The sequence below is a fragment of the Bufo gargarizans genome, chromosome 11 (genome assembly GCF_014858855.1).
Source record: "Bufo gargarizans isolate SCDJY-AF-19 chromosome 11, ASM1485885v1, whole genome shotgun sequence".
Classification (NCBI taxonomy): Eukaryota; Metazoa; Chordata; class Amphibia; order Anura; family Bufonidae; genus Bufo; species Bufo gargarizans.
The window spans coordinates 14,014,469-14,036,659 of NC_058090.1; the positions used below are offsets into that span (position 1 = coordinate 14,014,469).

General features: G+C 41.9%; 1 protein-coding gene across 7 annotated transcripts in view; it reads right to left on the reverse strand.

Annotated features, from left to right (window-relative positions):
• Window positions 1-836: 836 nt before the first annotated feature.
• LOC122922119 (TNF receptor-associated factor 3-like) overlaps window positions 837-22,191 on the reverse strand; it is a 107,804-nt gene continuing 86,449 nt past the window's right edge. For all 7 annotated transcript variants that reach the window (XM_044272602.1, XM_044272605.1, XM_044272599.1 and 4 more), the window contains 6 exons: window positions 15,701-15,781; window positions 14,977-15,051; window positions 11,217-11,309; window positions 8,903-9,043; window positions 2,439-2,607; window positions 837-1,710 (listed from right to left, as the gene is read on the reverse strand). In XM_044272602.1, coding sequence (XP_044128537.1) covers window positions 1,139-1,710; window positions 2,439-2,607; window positions 8,903-9,043; window positions 11,217-11,309; window positions 14,977-15,051; window positions 15,701-15,781 — 1,131 coding nt within the window. In that variant the 3' untranslated portion in view covers window positions 837-1,138. The remainder of the gene's footprint in view (window positions 1,711-2,438; window positions 2,608-8,902; window positions 9,044-11,216; window positions 11,310-14,976; window positions 15,052-15,700; window positions 15,782-22,191) is intronic.

A 22,191-nucleotide genomic window follows, 5' to 3' on the forward strand; every position in this document is an offset into this window, starting at 1 on the left:
AATTCTACTCTAACCCTGAAAAAGCTAAAAAAAAATAATAATTTGAAATTTTTTGTTCAATTATTTCAATGCAGAGAAACCATAAAAGTAAATTTATTGAGAACTCCAAAGTTCAACAAACCCCTAGTTTAGGGTGAAAGCCCGAAGCCTGTTTTCTGATGCACAGCATCGAAGAAGCGTCCAGGTATGTAATAATAATAATAATAATAATTGGTATTTTTGTCATAACCTACGACATGTAGTTGGTTTTACATTTCAAAAGTGAAATAATACAACACTGAACAGCTTAGAAGTGCTAACAAAAACCATTTCTGTTAGGAACTTTAAGCGTATTCACGAGCAAAAACAAAACAAAAAAAAATAAAAAAAATGTAAAAAAAAATAAAAAATGTCATGTCTTGTGGGGACCACCCACAACAGTAACTTCGGTAGATATGAAAGTCAATGGCATTAGGAGAGAGATGCTGAATTCAACGCCGGTGACCACAAGATATGAGAAATTAAAAATGATAATATTAATGATAAGGCGACTGTCCTTGAAAGGACAGTTTTTCCTCCAGGACTCCCCACAACCCCCCCCCCCCTACATTAACCCATTTGAAGCCGGTATCAACATTGCTGACGGCGGCCAAGTCTAGCACCCAATGGGTTAATAGGAAGAACTTGGGATCTTAAAAAATAAAAATCTTCGAAACTTTTTGAAAAAAATAAATAAAAATCTTTGGGGATAATATAAACAAGTAGGCAATTTTTTTTATTTTATTAAAAATTGCCAATTCCCTCCCCCCCCAAGGAAATCCCTCCGTTATTACCACCCTAATCCCTACATCCCCGATCAACCCCCCCCGGCCAAAAAAAATAAAAAATTACAACTGCAACTTTCACAATGGTCACACTACTCCTAAAGTTTGTAATATATCCAACATTCTCATCAGCACAACATATAGATTTCGATCCTTGGCGAGGTAAGTTGTGGGGCCGCACGTCACACTCCGCCGTCCTTGTTCCTTCAGAGCCTCCTGCTCGAGCGCCGACCGCTCCTCCTTTAAAACCTTCGGACCTCCCTCCTTCATGACCGACATACAAAACACCCCGAAGCTGTTCTGTCTTCTACCTGACAACACCTTGCCGCCTGTTCTCAAGGGTCTGGCAGGTCCGAGGTATCCACTATGACTTTAATAAAAATAGTATCATCTTTAATGTACGTCCCGTTCTCCAAGACGCTTTGGGCGACAAATACGGGGCAACCGGAGGCGATGTTCATTTCCCCGGTGGGTTTCTTGAAGCTGCTGCTGTTTGGGTCTGGCTTAAAGGCGTCCCCTAAATGCCGTCTTGACGGCCCCTGGTCCATGAGCATGAGGCTGACTTTTTGTTTGAAGGGCCAAGTCAGCAGCGCGTCGTACTCTCCTCTCATGATCACGAAGAACAGCGAAAGGTGCGTGTTCTTGCCCATGCCGTCCCCGTTCAGATAGACCCTTGCGCACATCTTGTACCCAAAGTATCCAGTGTAAAAGGGCTGGCTGTACAAAGATAGCGTCTTCCCCATGACCGCCTCCTGCTTCCGCCTCTTGTAATCCCGGATCTTCCAGATCAGGATCCCGTTGTAACTCGCCGTCTCCAGCACTTGGAACCGGAGGTCCATATCGGCCAGGCGGATGTCGTGAACGCTCAGCATCTGATCGTGTCTATTGATCTGAGTCTCCAAGACACCTTAAAGAGGGGGGAAAAACACTTGTTACTCAGGAATAGCATATATAGCGCAATACCAGTCATATTTACATCCCCTGTCATCCCTGTCCTACTGCGCAGTCTATGTGTCAGTGTTCACTGCAGTTGGGGTATTATATTCATGGACTAGGATGAATAATGGAACAGATCCCTATCATTCAGAAGGCTGCTCCAATTCTTTCCTTGTCATCAAGGGAAGAAACTAGGCCATGTACAGCTAGCCATGGAGCTGGGGGTTAAGATTAGATTAAAGGGGTTAATCGCTAGGATAGGCCACCAATGTCAGACGGGTGGGACCCGCACTTATCTCTAGAACGAAGCTTCCAAAGGGAACAAGAGAGTACAGCGCATGTGCGGCTGCCCTCCATTCATTTCTGCGGGGGCTTGGATATTTTCGGAAGTGGCCTAAAAATGAATGGAGAGTGCACCGCACATGTGCGGCCACCCACAATTTCTATGGGAGTGCATGGAGCGATGGCCGCACATGCACAGTGCATTCTCCATTCATTTCTAGAGGACTCTCATAGAAATGAATGGGGGCGGCCGCTTATGTGCAATGCGCTTCTCCCTAACTTTGGGCGTCACGTTCTGGGACCGGCACCTATCGGACATCCTAGCGATGTGCCACCAATGTCGCAGGGGAGACATCCCCTTTAAGGAATGGCTTTCTGTCACTTTCTTAGTCATGTAGAGATGGATACGGCTCTCACCAGGGTTCCAAGCAACTGCGGTTTTACTCATGGTTTCTAATTGGGACAAACGAGTTTTTAATGACTCAACGCTGTTTTTCACACTATCGTCGTCGTCTCCCGTCTGCCGCATGCTTCGGATCTCCTTGTCCAAGTCCTTCAGTTTGTCTGCTTGGCCTTCAATCACCCTCTGTGAACAGATATATATATATAAAAAATAAAAGTTGTAATAAAAATAAATAAATAGAGAATACACTGAAAATGAAATGAAATAATCCTCACTGGCTGTTATTGGAAACAGTCAGCAAGCTCGTCAATAGCAGCATTGTGCTCACTAATGTGAGGGGACAGTGGATTTACCGGATCAGATGACTGCAGAACCTGGTGTAAAGTCAACACTTCCCACAATACCAATCACCACGGCAATCTACAACCAGGGAACACTGGGAGATTTCAGCTGTGAAGCTGCAGAATAGTTGGTGCAGTCAGGATCAGTACAGGATAAGTAATGTATGTATACAGTGACTCCACCAGCAGAATAGTGAGTGCTGCTCTGGAGTATAATACAGGACGTAACTCAGGATCAGTACAGGATAAGTAATGTATGTATACAGTGACTCCACCAGCAGAATAGTGAGTGCAGCTCTGGAGTATAATACAGGACGTAACTCAGGATCAGTACAGGATAAGTAATGTATGTACACAGTGACAGCACCAGCAGAATAGTGAGTGCAGCTCTGGAGTATAATACAGGATGTAACTGAGGATCAGTAATGTAGAACACAGTGACAGCACCAGCAGAATAGTGAGTGCAGCTCTGGAGTATAATACAGGATGTAACTCAGGATCAGTACAGGATAAGTAATGTATGTATACAGTGACTCCACCAGCAGAATAGTGAGTGCTGCTCTGGAGTATAATTCAGGACGTAACTCAGGATCAGTACAGGATAAGTAATGTATGTATACAGTGACTCCACCAGCAGAATAGTGAGTGCAGCTCTGGAGTATAATACAGGACGTAACTCAGGATCAGTACAGGATAAGTAATGTATGTATACAGTGACTCCACCAGCAGAATAGTGAGTGCAGCTCTGGAGTATAATACAGGACGTAACTCAGGATCAGTACAGGATAAGTAATGTAATGTATGTACACAGTGACTCCACCAGCAGAATAGTGAGTGCTGCTCTGGAGTATAATACAGGACGTAACTCAGGATCAGTACAGGATAAGTAATGTATGTATACAGTGACTCCACCAGCAGAATAGTGAGTGCAGCTCTGGAGTATAATACAGGACGTAACTCAGGATCAATACAGGATAAGTAATGTATGTACACAGTGACAGCACCAGCAGAATAGTGAGTGCAGCTCTGGAGTATAATACAGGATGTAACTGAGGATCAGTAATGTATGTACACAGTGACTGCACCAGCAGAATAGTGAGTGCTGCTCTGGAGTATAATACAGGACGTAACTCAGGATCAGTACAGGATAAGTAATGTATGTATACAGTGACTCCACCAGCAGAATAGTGAGTGCTGCTCTGGAGTATAATACAGGACGTAACTCAGGATCAGTACAGGATAAGTAATGTATGTATACAGTGACTCCACCAGCAGAATAGTGAGTGCAGCTCTGGAGTATAATACAGGACGTAACTCAGGATCAATACAGGATAAGTAATGTATGTACACAGTGACAGCACCAGCAGAATAGTGAGTGCAGCTCTGGAGTATAATACAGGATGTAACTGAGGATCAGTAATGTATGTACACAGTGACTGCACCAGCAGAATAGTGAGTGCAGCTCTGGAGTATAATACAGGATGTAACTCAGGATCAGTACAGGATAAGTAATGTATGTAAACAGTGACTCCACCAGCAGAATAGCGAGTGCAGCTCTGGAGTATAATACAGGATATAACTCAGGATCAGTACAGGATAAGTAATGTATGTACACAGTGACTGCACCAGCAGAATAGTGAGTGCAGCTCTGGAGTATAATACAGGATGTACAGGATAACGTCATATATTTGCAGTGTGACTCAGCTTTTATATATAGATTAAGGATATATTATTATACTGGACTGACAGACTTGAGAATCCAGACTCAGATTATTAAGGTTAAGGATCAGTGGTTCTGCTGATCTGTCCGCAGTCTTTGGGCTCATGCTGCCTGTTGCCGTATTGCGGACCGCATTTGCGGATCCGCAATACACGGGCACCGTTTTGTGTGCATTTTTCATCACAGATGCGGACCCATTCACTCTATTGGGTCCGTAAATCCGCAGATGGGTAACGGAACACTATGGAGTGCTTCCTGGGGTTCCGTTCCGTGCCTCCGCACCACAAAAAGATAGGGCATGCTCTATCTTTTTGCGGAACGGAGGGATCGCGGACCCATTCAAGTGAATGGGTCCACGATCCCCATGGTTGGTGCCTGTGCATTGCGGACGGCAATTTGCGGTCCACAGCAGGGGCTTCAAACGTTTGTGTGAACGAGCTCTTTGTTTCAACATTAACATTTCTAACCTTAGTACACGACAGGCGCTCGCGACCAAACCACATTGGGTATTTCCTGCAAGTCTTGCAGCCACAAGTAAACCGCAGCTGAGTTGTGCCAGCGACGACACGGAGCTGTACAACACTTATTCATGAGATCTGCGGTGGACCTACGCCAAAATGTGCAAAACCTGCATAAATAACAATTCCCTAACACAACATGGAGCCTTCCGGTAATATGGAAACACTGACGGTACATCAATATAATAGGGTAGCAATGTCCGTTTGTCGAGTGTCCGCCTAATACCTAGGAAGAGTCAATGGGGCCGTATTACAACCCCAGCAAAGTGCCAGGTCAGGCGTGGGGCCGTTTTCCGACAAAGTCGAAGTTGGGCGCTGCACTTTACCCAGCACCATGCCAATTTTATTTGAGGCTTTAGGGGGCGTGCCAATGATTCAGTCCTTACCAATCACACATGTCTGGTAGAGCTAATCAATACGCTTATGGTGGGAATACCCCTGATGCCAAGTGCCTGCAATCTCATCGTTATCCTGGCACCATCATGGGGGGGTGCAGGGAGCTTTGTGTACTACCCGTCACTCATCCCATTAAAAACCATTACGTCCAGCCTCTCTCTAGTCTGGGGAGTGACATGGGGGCCCCGTGGACCTATCACCCCAACCTCCATACTCTTACATAAGCCACTGGCAGACTCTGGGATTCTACACGAAGAAATGCAAATCTTTTCAAAGAAATTGCCCATTTGAGACAATTGTGAAACTGATGTGTCAGAACGAGAAAGGTCTGAGCCGCGTCGTCAGTTCCTTCTCTCTAATATCTCATCAGCCTGAGAACACGATGGCGATTAGTGCGGCGCGAGGGGATCCAGTGAAGGAAGCCGTCTCCACTCAAGTGTAAAGAACTCGCTTTTCATTTGATACCAGAGAAAAATAAATCCATGAATCCAGCATGAAACGGGGCCCTTGAGGTTCTGGATTAGGCTCCATGCACGCAACCGTATTCACGGTCCGCTTCCGATTCGCATTCGACACATCGTTCATTTCAATGGGGCCGCAAAAGATGCAGACAGCTGTGTTTGTCCGCCAAAAAAACACAGAACATGTCCTATTCTGGTCCGGTTTGCACAGTAGTTAAATAAAAAAATAAAAAAATGGCGGCTTGCACACAGCCGAGATCCATGATTTGCGGACCGCAGAACACACACAGTCGTGCGCATGAGGCCATATCAGAATTGTCAGGCTATTGGAGGGTACTTACCAATGGCCAGTTGACTTGCTGATGCTTACATGTCAGCAGTGCCAGACTAGCAGGTACTTTCCAGTATTTTTACCAGATTAGCGGAGGTTCCTGATGACTGGATACCGGATTATAGGGATTCTACTATATCCCCTGACTCGATTGTCTCTGAGAGGGGAAGATTTGTGTGGCAGGTGACTGTGTGTGGGCAGGGTCATCAGGACTCTTACAGTCTATTTTGTGGGCAGGGTCATCAGGACTCTTACGGTCTATTTTGTGGGCAGGGTCATCAGGACTCTTACGGTCTATTTTGTGGGCAGGGTCATCAGGACTCTTACGGTCTATTTTGTGGGTAGGGTCATCAGGACTCTTACGGTCACTCCTAGGAGTCCTGTTGGAATTTACTGTGCTTTTTACTCAAAATTCCTGGTCCTAATCATATAAACCTATACATCACGTAGCTCAGCTTCTCTCCATCTAGGACGTCCTGCTCTCAGGGCAGGTTGGATTTAAAGGTCCTGCCCTGTCCCTTTACAGCGGTCCTCCCCTGGCTTGCCCACCAATGACATTTATTTGCTACCTGCAGGATAGGCGGTAAATGTATGATTGCTGGGGGCTCCAGTGATCCCGTGGTTTTGACCATGTTAAACTGCTGACTAGGTAGGGTCTGGGGAAGGAGCAGGACAAAACACAGGAATAGTGTGAATATGAAGTTTTATCCTGCCAGGTTCTGCTCCTTCACTAGACAGTGCTCTCTGCAGAAAGCAGATTCACAGCCCTCTCCTTCACTCCGAGTGACAGCTGTAGCATCCAATCAGAAGATGATTCACAGTGAAGCTCCGCCTCCTGTGGGCTTCCAGGTGCAGAATATGGCTGAATAAAAGTTCATATTCTCACTACTGATGATTTTGATAACAAGTTATTATAAACATGTCCATTGTTTTACTGTTTGTTTGGAAATAGATACAAATATTGAGAGAATGCGCTTGGTTATTTATTATGTATTTTTATATGTATGTTATGTGTGATAAGTTTATGTGACCACGCACCTGTATTTTATATAAATGAATTAAAGCCTGGGTAATTTCTCCCCCTCTCCCTACCAGAGGGTGGAGTTTACCCTAGTAAAATAAGGTTTATCAGTGTGGTCACATTCAGTTACAACTAAGAACACCCCTGTGTTTGAAACGTGTTGCCGGGGTGGAGGTTCTGTCTCTGAGTCATTTTGCTACAATATCAAATAAAGCGCATTGAAGATTTTAAAGTGCTGGATTCTCTTCTCTTCACCACAAATGGTGTGCTCGTCCTGCTTTCCCCAGCCTCTACCTAGCGCTGTCACCAGTTTAGCATGGTCAAAACTGCTGACAGATTCCATTGAAAGGCAAAATTCACACAAAACTGCTGAGGTCTCCAAAATGATGTTAACGGTCAGTAATATTTTGTTATTTTACATCAGATGGGAATTCAGCCAAAACCATTTCTCTGAACAGCGACAGAGCGGTTGTCCAGTTAGTTGAAATTTTTACCAAAAGTGTAAAATGCTAAAAATAATAAAAACTAGTAATACTCCCCTAACCACTTCCCTGCAGGCTCTTCTGGAGTCCTCCGCTGCTCTAGGATTCCTGTCTACAGTGATGACGTCTCAACACAGAAGAGTAACAGACTGCGGTCAAATGTCAAAAAGTCATCGCTAGAGGGCAGAATACAGAGAAAGGTGGGGGACCCCGAAAGTGGCTGCAAGGGAGGTCGGTAAAGTATCACTCAATTTGTTATTTCTGTGCTTTTGGTAAAAATAAAATAAAAAATCAAGGGTCAGGACAACCCCTTTATGTTTAGCCTAAGATTCTCGTCTCGTGCGATGAATGGACCAGTGTTAAAATGAGGCAGCGAGGACTTCTAACTTTTTGTTTCAGTTCTGTCATTTACAAGAAGTGACTGGTGCGGGAAGGGTTTCACCGCTACTATTATATTTTTTGTTATATTTTTAAGCTGCTTACTGACCTCTACTTCATCGTCCCGATCACACGAGATTCTGGCCCAGACAGAACGCCCCGGAGGTTAACAGATTCCTAGAGGAATAAGTATTCACGTGGCCAAGTTTAGAGAGGACCTGTCCCCTCTCACGACATGTCTGCTTTAGTAACCACTTGCATACTCCTTGCAATAACATTTCTGGAGCCTCTATTCTTTTAACTGTATATTGTACCGTTCCTCCGGTATCCATGCAAGAAAAGGTACAACTGGGTGTTACCAGTTGAGGGCGTGTCCCTGCACAGTCTGGCACGGGCATCACTGATTGGACAGAGTCAGAATGTGCAGAGGAACACCCCTAACTGGTAACACTCAGTTGTACCTTTATTCATAAACTTCTAGCAGGAATAATAAAAAAGTTGACGACCGACTTGGGAAAAAAAAAAAAATCACTAAAACATTTATCTTTTTCGTTTTTTTTGTCTTATTCTTATTACAGAGGGTGCAGGACGGGTATCGCATCCAAAGACCAAAAACTCTTCGGATAATAGGAGACATCAATGTTTCCATTTGGATTCTATGACACAAAAACAGTTCGGCAATTTTTTTTACAAAAAAAAAAAAAGTGAATATCCCAGGCTGAAAATGCAATGTAGCATTAAAAAAATTAATTAAAAAAGTTAGAATATTAGAAAAAAAAAATACAATATTGACAAATATTCTGCGTTTATATGTATAATTTTGTTTCTACCTGTAACTGGTGAATTTTCGCCTCATTGTTTCTTAACAGCTCTTTATGTCTTTCGATCTCCACTTCGAAGTTACACATCTGGTTATGCAATAGCTGGATACTTTTGTTTTTTTCAGAGCTTTCGTTTTGTAGTTTCGACACCTGGAATAAAAAAAAAAAAAAAAAAATATATATATTATATATATATATAAAAAATGAACTCCGCGGCACATCCAAATCGTGAAGAAGTAAAGGAAATTTTAATCACCAAACATGCGACGTTTCAATCCTCTCAATGGGATTTTTCTCAAAAAATTGTCGGTTTATAGAGAAAATTCCTAAACCTCATTGACAAGTTACAACAGGCGGATTCCGTGCGAAGCTACCGGGTGCAGGAAGGAAACAATGGCTGCAGTAGAGCAGATATGGAATCTCCTCCACATCTTACACGGATTTCTGACCGGTGGGAATTTTTTTTTAATCATCATCCTTAACATAGATCGTGAAAGGGTTAAAGATGATATAATTTTCTCTACCTTTTCTCAAGATTAAATTTTTTATTTATTTTTTTTAAACCCAAACCACTAAGCCCTCATACACATGTCTATATGCATTCTGTACCATGCCTGTGCATCTCGCAATTTCCGAGGATCCCATTCCCAAAATGCCCATTCCAGTCTACGGGATGGGCATGCGGACAGCACACGGTGTGATGTCCAAATTTTTTGCAGCTCCACTGAAATGAATGGGTCCCCAAAAAGTGCGGGGGGAAAAAATAAAAACACGGTTGTGTGCATGGGGCCTAAAATCACAACCCCAAAAAAAAATAAAAAATTTGTGTCTATTGTCTGAGTCATATTTTTTTTTACCAATTGTCTCAGGTAGGGTCTTATTTTTTGCGGTATGAGGTGACGGTTTTATTGGTACCATTTTGTTCAACATATTCCTTTTTGATCGCTTGGTGTTGTATTTTTTGTGATGCAAGGTGAGAAAAACGGCTTTTTAAAAAAAAAATTATAATCTTTATCAGACGGGGTGGATCATGTGATATATTTATAGAGCCAGTCGTTACGGATGCGGCGATACCTAATATGTGTGTTTTTCCTTTTTTTATTATGAAATCTGGGGAAAGGGGCTCTTTTTTTTTTACTTGAAACTTGTTTTTTTAATTAAAAACACTTTGTTTATTTTTTTTACACTTTATTTCTGTCCCACTATGGGACTTTAACTTTTGGGGGTCTGATCCCCTCTGCAATGCTTTACAATACATCTGTATTGTAATGTATTGCCTGTTAGTGCTATCAGGTTGCCTGGGCCTGAGGCTGGATCTCCTGGGCACCCGTAGAAGGCAGTGCCGTGCAAGGCATTGGGCAGTCTCTGCACAGCATCAGGCTGCCTTGTCACGCATCCGGTCCCTGCCAAAGCAGCGCGGGGACTCGATGCGCTCCTTCACCCGTAGCAAACCACTACTATGTCGCGGTCAGCGCTGACCGCGGCAAAGAAGGGGTTAATCCGCCGGCGGATACAGCAGGGGCCCGGCTACCAGGGACTGCCAGACCCCTGCAGTGATCACGACAACGTACTATTACGTCAAAATGCGGGAAGTCACTGACTTCCATGACGTAATAGTACGTCACATGTCGGGAAGGGGTTAAAAGAACAATTCCTCAGGGTGTACCCTATTCAGAAAAAAAACATTTCAGATTTTTGTCTACATCATACTGAAAAAGAAAACTACACTGAAGATGGAGAATTAGTCGTAGATTAGTCCCACTGAATGACAACAGGGTTAATTCTTGCTAGGAGAATGGAGTTGTCAGCCTCAGATTGCTGTCATGGACCCTACTATAAAATACACGCTATGTAATCTTGACATGTGAACATACCCTTAAAGTGACTACTTAAAGGGGTTCTAAACATCTTTATTAAGTCAGGAAAGAAAAAGGAAGGAATTTTGCAATATATAAAAAAAAAAAACTACTTGAATTTTGCCTTGTGAAACATGAAACAATATAAAAGCGAAAAAGCTAAAATATCTGTGAGAAAGAAAGAAAGGCCCGGTTCCTTATAGATTGTTGCCTTCTACAAAGAAGAGGGCTGTGGTCAGACGGGCAAATCCTGGGATTTCCAGTGATTCACAACTGTCAAGTAAAAGGAAGCAAACCCCATAACAACAGAAATAACCTTCAGCGCTACAGTTACTTTTCTATTCATTTAACCTGTGAGGGGAAGAAAACGTAGGCAGTGTTTATTCAAGCGCCTCTTCTCTTCATTTCTGGATACATTTTTTACATTCCTCTTTAACGGAGAGCCAAAAAAAACTTGAAAAACTAACCTTGGTTTCCAAAAAACTGCTCCATTCTTTCATTAAATTTACATGCTGAACAGCAGAGCTGGCTTCATGTGCTTTAATTTGTTGGTTTGTTCCCTGAAAGCAGAAAAGAAGTAAAAATTACAGACTAAAAGCAGAGTTTTCACGGAAATAAAAAAATAAAAAAACTCAGCCTAAAATATACCGCCTGGTGTATTCTTGTACATATGGCCAGTATTATAGTAGTTATATTCTTGTATATAGGAGGCAGTATTATAGTAGTTATAATCCTGTACATAGGAGCAGTATTATAGTAGTTATATTCTTGTACATAGGAGCAGTATTATAGTAGTTATATTCTTGTACATAGAAGGCAGTATTATAGTAGTTATATTCTTGTACATAGAAGGCAGCATTATAGTAGTTATATTCTTGTACACAGGAGCAGTATTATAGTAGTTATATTCTTGTATATAGGAGCAGTATTATAGTAGTTATATTCCTGTACATAGGAGCAGTATTATAGTAGTTATATTCTTGTACATAGGAGCAGTATTATAGTAGTTATATTCTTGTACATAGAAGGCAGTATTATAGTAGTTATATTCTTGTACATAGAAGGCAGCATTATAGTAGTTATATTCTTGTACACAGGAGCAGTATTATAGTAGTTATATTCTTGTACATAGGAGCAGTATTATAGTAGTTATATTCTTGTACATAGGAGCAGTATTATAGTAGTTATATTCTTGTACATAGGAGCAGTATTATAGTAGTTATATTCTTGTACATAGGAGCAGTATTATAGTAGTTATATTCTTGTACATAGGAGGCAGTATTATAGTAGTTATATTCTTGTACATAGGAGGCAGTATTATAGTAGTATATTCTTGTACATAGGAGCAGTATTATAGTAGTTATATTCTTGTCATAGGAGCAGTATTATGTAGTTATATCTTGTATATAGGAGCAGTATTATAGTAGTTATATTCTTGTACATAGGAGGCAGTATTATAGTAGTTATATTCTTGTACATAGGAGGCAGTATTATAGCATTATATTCTTGTACATAGGAGCAGTATTATAGTAGTTATAGTTCTTGTACATAGGAGCAGTATTATAGTAGTTATACTCGTGTACATAGGAGGCAGTATTATAGTAGTTATATTCTTGTACATAGGAGCAGTATTATAGCAGTTATATTCTTGTACATAGGAGCAGTATTATAGTAGTTTATTCTTGTACATAGGAGCAGTATTATAGTAGTTATACTCTTGTCACATAGGAGGCAGTATTATAGTAGTTATATTCTTGTACCTAGGAGGCAGTATTATAGCATTATATTCCTGTACATAGGAGCAGTATTATAGGAGTATATTCTTGTACATAGGAGCTAGATTATAGTAGTTTATATCTTGTACATAGGAGGCAGTATTATAGTAGTTATATTCTTGTACAATAGGGCAGTATTATAGTAGTTATATTCTGTACATAGGAGCAGTATTATAGGAGTTATATTCTTGTATATAGGAGCAGGTTAATAGTAGTTATATTCTTGTACATAGGAGGCAGTATATAGTAGTTATATTCTTGTACATAGAGGCAGTATTATAGCAGTTATATTCTTGACATAGAGCAGTATTATAGTAGTTATATCTTGTACATAGGAGGCAGTATTATAGGAGTTATACTCTTGTACATAGGAGGCAGTATTATAGGAAGTTATATTCTTGTACTAGGAGGCCAGTATTAATGCAGTTAGATCTTGTACATAGGAGCAGTATTATAGCAAGTTATATTCTTGTACAGAGTAAAGCAGTATTATGAGCGTTGATATTCTTGGTACAAGAGGAGCAGTATTAGAGTAGTTATATTCTTGTACATAGGAGCAGTATTATAGTAGTTATATTCTTGTACATAGGAGGCAGTATTATAGTAGTTATATTCATGTACATAGGAGGCAGTATTATAGTAGTTATATTCATGTACATAGGAGGCATATTATAGTAGTTATATTCTTGTACATAGGAGGCAGTATTATAGTAGTTATATTCTTGTACATAGGAGAGCAGTATTATAGTAGCTTATATTCTTGTACATAGGAGCAGTATTATAGTAGCTATATTCTTGTACATAGGAGGCAGTATTATAGTAGTTATATTCTTGTACATAGGAGCAGTATTATAGTAGTTATATTCTTGTACATAGGAGGCAGTATTATAGTAGTTATATTCTAGTACATAGGAGGCAGTATTATAGTAGTTATATTCTAGTACATAGGAGGCAGTATTATAGTAGTTATATTCTTGCACATAGGAGCAGTATTATAGTAGTTATATTCTTGTACATAGGAGCAGTATTATAGTAGTTATATTCTTGTACATAGGAGCAGTATTATAGTAGTTATATCCTTGTACATAGGAGGCAGTATTATAGTAGTTATATTCTTGTACATAGGAGGCAGTATTATAGTAGTTATATTCTAGTACATAGGAGGCAGTATTATTGTAGTTATATTCTTGTACATAGGAGGCAGTATTCTAGTAGTTATATTCTTGTACATAGGAGGCAGTATTCTAGTAGTTATATTCTTGTACATAGGAGGCAGTATTATAGTAGTTATATTCTTGTACATAGGAGGCAGTATTATAGTAGTTATATTCTTGTACATAGGAGGCAGTATTATAGTAGTTATATTCTTGTACATAGGAGCAGTATTATAGTAGTTATATCCTTGTACATAGGAGGCAGTATTATAGTAGTTATATTCTTGTACATAGGACCAGTATTATAGTAGTTATATTCTTGTACATAGGAGGCAGTATTATAGTAGTTATATTCAGCTGTATTATAACATTTAGCATGTGTTTTGCTTACATGAGGACATTTAAGAGTTATTTATAAAAAAAAATAGGGTAAACCACAATTGCCATTAAAAACTATATTCAGTTTGTGATCAGCTGGAGGTCTGCTAAAAAAAAAAAAAAAAGCCACTCATTACTGCTCACCTGATCAAATAATCTCTATGACATCAGTGACTCCAACCCCAAGAAAGACATCTCCAATCACTACAATAACCTGCACTATATTATGGGATAACAGGCAAGCTGTCTCAATGCTGATGTGAACAAGCTCTTATGCCTCATTCACACGTCAGTGTTTGGTCAGTGATTTCCATCAGTGATTTTGAGTCAAAACCAGGTGCAGCTCTAAACACAGAACAGGTGCAGATCTTTCCCTCATACCTTATGTCTGTGAAGGCTCCAATCCTGGTTTTGGCTCAAAATCACTGATGGAAATCACTGACAAAACACTGACGTGTGAATGAGGCCTTACTGCTGATATCTCCTATATTTCCAACACACCACAAAACTCATTTTAGCAGTATATATATATATTGCTCCCCCACACCAATCCCCTCTTGCTGTTCCACCATTTCCCGCTGCTCTCCAGTTCCAGCAAGACCAGCTCAGCCAATCACAGACTGAGGCGGGTCACCACTATGGCCAGTGATTGGCTGAGCAGGAATCGCCATGCACTTCCAGGACCAGGAAGTGGAGAGCTGCAGGAACTGGTATGCATCAAAACAGCAGCAGCAGGTAAACAGCGAGACGGAATACTGTGTTTTTTTTTAATTATTTTTAACCCAATGTGAATCAAATCTTAAAAAAAAAAAAATACAAAAAATAAATGTAATACAGCTGGACAAGCCAATTAACTTTGGGGGCATTTCATTAATGAGAAACTGAGGATGTAACCCAAAAAGAAATACAGGAATACTGACCTTAAAACTGCAGCCATAGCGTTTAAAACTGCAGGTGCTGGGGGCGTTCACACATTCTAATAAATGAGAATTCAGCTGGAGAGGGAGGAAATGAAAATTTTATATTTGTGAAAAATTCCCCAAAAAGGTTTGTAAGACAACAATGCAAACACAGCGTCACAAAGTATAGAAGGAGTGCCTGTAGTGGGCGGGCAGAACAGGAAGTCTGTAAGGTGCAGCTTCAGCCAATAGCTGCAGAGCAGGAAGTGATGTCAGAGAAGGGGCGTCACTGTGGTCAGATCTCCTGTACAGTCTAGTAATGGCCAGCAATAGTTATTCTCTTTGGTGTTAACAATACATTGTACAGAGAATCTTACATTTGTTGAACCAATGTGAAGGACCCGACAAGTCTGATAATAAGCGGTTGCACTGCTGATTTAGCCCTGCTTGTCTCGGTTATGGCGACACTGCTCGATTCAAGTGAACAGCATGCCGAGCATGGAAAAACTCAAATTCAGAAATGTCAAATCTCCGAACAGTCAGAACGTGACCCCCTTTATCTCCTGGACCCCTACCACCAGCTGTCGCTTCATACGCTCAGGGGGAAGGGGAGCATAAGAAGCCACCAGCCTCCGCTACAGAAAGTGATTGCCTTAAGAGATTTACATCCCTCAAGTGCGTATACAGGTGCCTGACACAAAAACTACAGAAGACATGGCCTCCATATCCACAGCAATGCACCTACCTCACTTCTCAATAAACTTTTTACACTGCATTTATGCGGACAGGACACCACGACTGACGGGCAATCTATATCTTCATGTTCCTGCAAAAGGCAAAAAGTAACACACAGTTATAAGACTGCATAAAACAGTCACTAAAAAAAAATAAAAAAAATAATGCTATCGGGTCACCAAAATAATAATAAAATCTCTCAAAAATGGCTACTAGCCACAGCATCCTTCAGACTGCAAATCACTCCATTCAAAGAATAAAGTCGGATGGAAGTGAATGCATGCAACAAACATGTATCTAAAGCCTGTGCACTTCCCCTTTAAATCTGCATTTTTCACGCATACCTCTGATGCCATTCCTTGATAAATTATTACACCCCCCCCCCCCCTATAGCAACTGTTACGAATCACTGACTGGTCTCAGGGTATTTTGCAGGCTGTGGTATATCACACTGCCTAGCAACTTGACGAGAATTGCAATGTGCCCTACTAGACAGATCCCCAATACAAGTGTCCCGCCATTGTTAAAATGCAGTCGTTTGTGCAAAATCAGGGCAAAACTGCTGCTATTTTACAAAAATTTGCACAGAACGGCTCTAGAATTAATGCAGTTCTATGCAAATCATGGTGCAGTGGTGTTTACTTAATTTTGCACAGTTGGAAGGGCTGAGACATGACTGGACTCTTCACATGACTGGGCTGTTAATATTGAGGGTTTTACACTATTTAGGAAAGACCGGGTCAATAGAAAAGGTGGTGGCGTGAGCCTGTATGTGAGGAGTGATCTGAAGACAAGTGGGAAAGAGGCGATTGTGGGTGAGGATGTGGAAACCTTATGGGTGGTAGTTCAAAGGGATACAAACACTGAAAAAATAATACTTGGTGTAATCTATAGACCCCCTAACATCACAGAAGAGATAGAAAGGCAACTGTATAACCAAATAGAGCGGGCTGCACAGGCTGGTACAGTGGTCATAATGAAAGATTTTAACTTCCCAGACATTGACTGGGGTCATTGTTCTGCCTCAAAGGGGGTAAAATTCCTCAACTTGCTGCAGGACCACTTTATGGGCCAGTCTGTAGAAGCTCCCACTGGGCGCGATGCTCTGTTGGATCTGGTAATCTCTAATGATGCAGAGCTTGTTGGTAATGTTACTGTTCGAGAAACACTAGGTAATTGTGACCACAAGATAATTATATTCCCCCTAAACCATAAGAAGCAAACTCTGTCGGGCAAAGCAAAGACACTGAATTTCAAAAAGGCTAATTTCCCCGGGTTGAGGGCAGCATTTCAGGGCATAGACTGGGGGCAGCTACTGTCACATAATAATACTGAGGATAAATGGGAGAGCTTCAAATCCACATTGAGTAATTGCACTAAAAAATGTATTCCTTTAGGTAACAAGTATAAACGGCTAAAATTAAACCCCCCATGGCTTACAGCTACTGCAAAAATGGCAAAGACAAAAAGAGAGCATTTAAAAAAATACAAATCTGAGGGGTCAGCTGTAGCGTTTGAAGATTACAAAGGGCTTAATAAAATCTGTAAAAAGGAGATAAAATTAGCAAAAATACAAAACAAACAGCAGGTAGCAAAAGAGAGCACAAAAAATCCCCAAAAATTCTTTCAATATATACAGACGTGGACAAAATTGTTGGTACCCTTTGGTCAATGAAAGAAAAAGTCACAATGGTCACAGAAATAACTTTAATCTGACAAAAGTAATAATAAATTAAAATTCTATAAATGTTAACCAATGAAAGTCAGACATTGTTTTTCAACCATGCTTCAACAGAATTATGTAAAAAAATAAACTCATGAAACAGGCATGGACAAAAATGATGGTACCCCTAACTTAATATTTTGTTGCGCAACCTTTTGAGGCAATCACTGCAATCAAACGCTTCCTGTAACTGTCAATGAGACATCTGCACCTCTCAGCAGGTATTTTGGCCCACTCCTCATGAGCAAACTGCTCCAGTTGTGTCCGGTTTGAAGGGTGCCTTTTCCAGACTGCATGTTTCAGCTCCTTCCAAAGATGCTCAATAGGATTGAGGTCAGGGCTCATAGAAGGCCACTTTAGAATAGTCCAATTTTTTCCTCTTAGCCATTCTTGGGTGTTTTTAGCGGTGTGTTTTGGGTCATTGTCCTGTTGCAAGACCCATGACCTGCGACTGAGACCAAGCTTTCTGACACTGGCTAGTACATTTCTCTCTAGAATTCCTTGATAGTCTTGAGATTTCATTGTACCCTGCACAGATTCAAGACACCCTGTGCCAGACGCAGCAAAGCAGCCCCAGAACATAACAGAGCCTCCTCCATGTTTCACAGTAGGGACAGTGTTCTTTTCTTGATATGCTTCATTTTTTCGTCTGTGAACATACAGCTGATGTGCCTTGGCAAAAACTTCGATTTTTGTCTCATCTGTCCACAGGACATTCTCCCAGAAGCTTTGTGGCTTGTCAACATGTAGTTTGGCATATTCCAGTCTTGCTTTTTTATGATTCGTTTTCAACAATGGTGTCCTCCTTGGTCGTCTCCCATGTAGTCCACTTTGGCTCAAACAACGACGGATGGTGCGATCTGACACTGATGTTCCTTGAGCATGAAGTTCACCTTGAATCTCTTTAGAAGTCTTTCTAGGCTCTTTTGTTACCATTCGGATTATCCGTCTCTTAGATTTGTCATCAATTTTCCTCCTGCGGCCACGTCCAGGGAGGTTGGCTACAGTCCCATGGATCTTAAACTTATGAATAATATGTGCAACTGTACTCACAGGAACATCTAGTTGCTTGGAGATGGTCTTATAGCCTTTACCTTTAACATGCTTGTCTATAATTTTCTTTCTGATCTCTTGAGACAGCTCTTTCCTTTGCTTCCTCTGGTCCATGTCGAGTGTGGTACACACCATATCACCAAACAACACAGTGATTACCTGGAGCCATATATATAGGCCCAATGGCTGATTACAAGGTTGTAGACACCTGTGATGCTAATTAGTGGACACACCTTGAATTAACATGTCCCTTTGGTCACATTATGTTCTGTGTTTTCTAGGGGTACCATCATTTTTGTCCATGCCTGTTTCATGAGTTTATTTTTTTACATAATTCTGTTGAAGCATGGTTGAAAAACAATGTCTGACTTTCATTGGTTAACATTTATAGAATTTTAATTTATTATTACTTTTGTCAGATTAAAGTTATTTCTGTGACCATTGTGACTTTTTCTTTCATTGACCAAAGGGTACCAACAATTTTGTCCACGTCTGTAAATGCTAAAAAACCTAGAGCAGGTAGGTCCCCTAAATAATGGTAAAGGGGGGGGGGGGGTAGTCACTGAAGATAAGGAAAAGGCAGAGTTACTAAATGTTTTTTTTAGCTCTGTATATACAAAAGAAGAGAAAGGAGCTGATATCTGTGGCGTCTGGTCTGTTGGTACATCCAGTAATATACTCAATTAGCTAACTGTAGATATGGTCCAAGAGAAACTACAAACTACAAGCGGACTGGGACAATCTGAGTGATTGGGCATCAACTTGGCAAATGAGGTTCAATGTGGACAAATGTAAAGTTCTGCATCTTGTTAGTAATAATCTCTGTGCTTCATATGTCCTAGGGGGATGTAACACTGGGAGAGTCATGTATAGGGAAGGATTTGGTTGTCCTTGTAGATGGTAGATTAAATTACAGCACAATGTCAATCAGCTGCTTCTGAGGCCACCAGGATATTTTCATGCATTAAAAGAGGCATGGACTCGCGGGGCAGGGATGTAATATTACCACTTTACAAAGCGTTGGTGCGGCCTCATCTGGAATGCAGTTCAGTTCTGGGCACCAGTCCATAGAAAGGACGCTCTGCAGCTGGAAAAACTACAGAGGAGAGCGACTAAACTGATAAGGGGCTGGAGGGTCTTAGTTATAAAGAAAGATTAAAAGAATTGAATTTATTTAGTCTTGAGAAGAGACGTCTAAGGGGGGACATGATTAACCTGTACAAGTATATAAATGGGCCATACAAAAAATACGGTGAAAAACTGTTCCATGTAAAATGTGCTCAATAGACAAGGGAGCGCTGCCTCCGATTGGAGAGGAAAAAGTTCAGTCTCCGGAAGCGTCAAAGCCTCTTTACTGTAAGAACTGTGATAAATAGGAACAGACTTCCTCAGGACGTGGTCACAGCAGGAACAGTGGACAGTTTCAAAAAGGGTTTAGACTAGGGGTGCACCGAAATTCCGGCAGCCGAAAATATCGGCCGAAAATGCACCTAATCCATTTCGGCCGATATTTGTACATATCGGCAGAAAATAGCGGGGAGGGACTGGGAGGAGGAGCTGGGGGCCGGTGCGTTCACTATGCTCCGGCCCCCAGCTCCAGTAGTTATAAAAAGTGTGCAATTAATACGGATTCTATTCATGAGGCCCCCTCTGCAGTAGAACATTCAATATAGCCACATCCTACTCACAGGGCTGTTATCTTAATGCTGGCCGGCCGGGCAGACGAGCGGCAGCGTCACGACTGACGTCATGTGCCCGGCCTACTTTCTGAATGAAGGAGGCGGCGCAGGCATGTGACGTCAGTCGTGACGCTGCCGCTCGTCTGCCCGGCCGGCCAGCATTAAGATAACAGCCCTGTGAGTAGGATGTGGCTATATTGAATGTTCTACTGCAGAGGGGGCCTCATGAATAGAATCCGTATTAATTGCACACTTTTTATAACTACTGGAGCTGGGGGCCGGAGCATAGTGAACGCACCGGCCCCCAGCTCCTCCTCCCAGTCCCTCCCCGCTATTTTCTGCCGATATGTACAAATATCGGCCGAAATGGATTAGGTGCATTTTCGGCCAGCATTAAGATAACAGCCCTGTGAGTAGGATGTGCGTAGAGGGGGCCTCATGAATAGAATCCGTATTAATTGCACACTTTTTATAACTACTGGAGCTGGGGGCCGGAGCACAGTGAACGCACCGGCCCCCAGCTCCTCCTCCCAGTCCCTCCCCGCTATTTTCTATTAATTGTACAATGGGGGGGGGGGGGGGGTCTGTGGATGGCACTGTTATGGGGTGGGTGGGGGTCTGTGGATGGCACTGTTATGGGGTGGGTGGGGGTCTGTGGATGGCACTGTTGTGGGGTGGGTGGGGGTCTGTGGATGGCACTGTTGTGGGGTGGGTGGGGGTCTGTGGATGGCACTGTTATGAGGTGGGTGGGGGTCTGTGGATGGCACTGTTATGAGGTGGGGGGGTCTGTGGATGGCACTGTTATGGGGTGGGTGGTGGTCTGTGGATGGCACTGTTATGGGGTGGGTGGGGGTCTGTGGATGGCACTGTTATGGGGTGGGTGGGGGGTCTGTGGATGGCACTGTTATGGGGTGGGTGGGGGTCTGTGGATGGCACTGTTATGGGGTGGGTGGGGGTCTGTGGATGGCACTGTTATGAGGTGGGGGGGTCTGTGGATGGCACTGTTATGGGGTGGGGGGTCTTTTAAAAGTATTTGGGCAAAAAGGCAGTTTCGGTTTCGGTTTTGGTCAAGGGGTATCCTGAATTTTCGGTTTCGGACCAGAATTTTCATTTCGGTGCACCCCTAGTTTAGACGAATTCTTAAAAGTAAAAAACATTAATGCTATTGAACGTGTAGAAATCTGAGTCTCACTTCCTTCTGGGATTCGCATCCCCACCGATCCCTTGGTTGAACTTCATGGACGTTTGTCTTTTTTTAACCGTATTAACTATGTAACAGGGTGCAGGACCTTTTGCAACATCATAGTTATAAGGGGCATAGGGGCAGTCATTATTGTAAGTAATGTGTGGGGGGGGGGGGGCACTGGAGAGCTGTGGGATGCTTGCTAGTGGTGTGCTTTAAAGGCTATGGACACCTTCTGGGCAATTCTTTTCACGATTGCACTTAAATGATTTTTTTTAGTTGGTCTTTATTAAAAATGTTAAGTTGTTTTTGAGATACAAGGATTAAAAATCAGTCTGTTTGCAGAGTATGACTTTCCAGTCCCATCAGCTGTCAGCTCATGTGAAGCCTCATCTCTGGTCTCCTGACCTCACCAACACTCATTATAGCTAAACTCTTATGAAACGGATAGAAATATAGCTTAAATGAGTGTTGGTGAGGTCAGGAGATCAGAGATTAGGCTTCACATGAGCTGACAGCTGATGGGACTGAACAGTGATACTCTGCAAACAGACTGATTTTTAATCCTTGTAGCTCAAAAACAACTCAACTAAAACATTTTTAATAAATAATAAAGTACAATGCAATCATAACAATTGCCCCAAAGGTGTACATAGCCTTTAAGCAGTGTGTGAGTGTATTGTATCTACTTTTTGTAGTGTCTGTGTGGTAAATTGAGTAGTCTGATCTGGGGCCTGAATGCGTTTTTTAGGGGTTGCCAACCCTAGGTGGCCGGGCTTAGGGAAACATTCGAGTGGGCTGGCTAGTGAATGGGAGCTATGCAAACAGCACAGCAAAATAAGCCACACTGCTTCCATAACTCC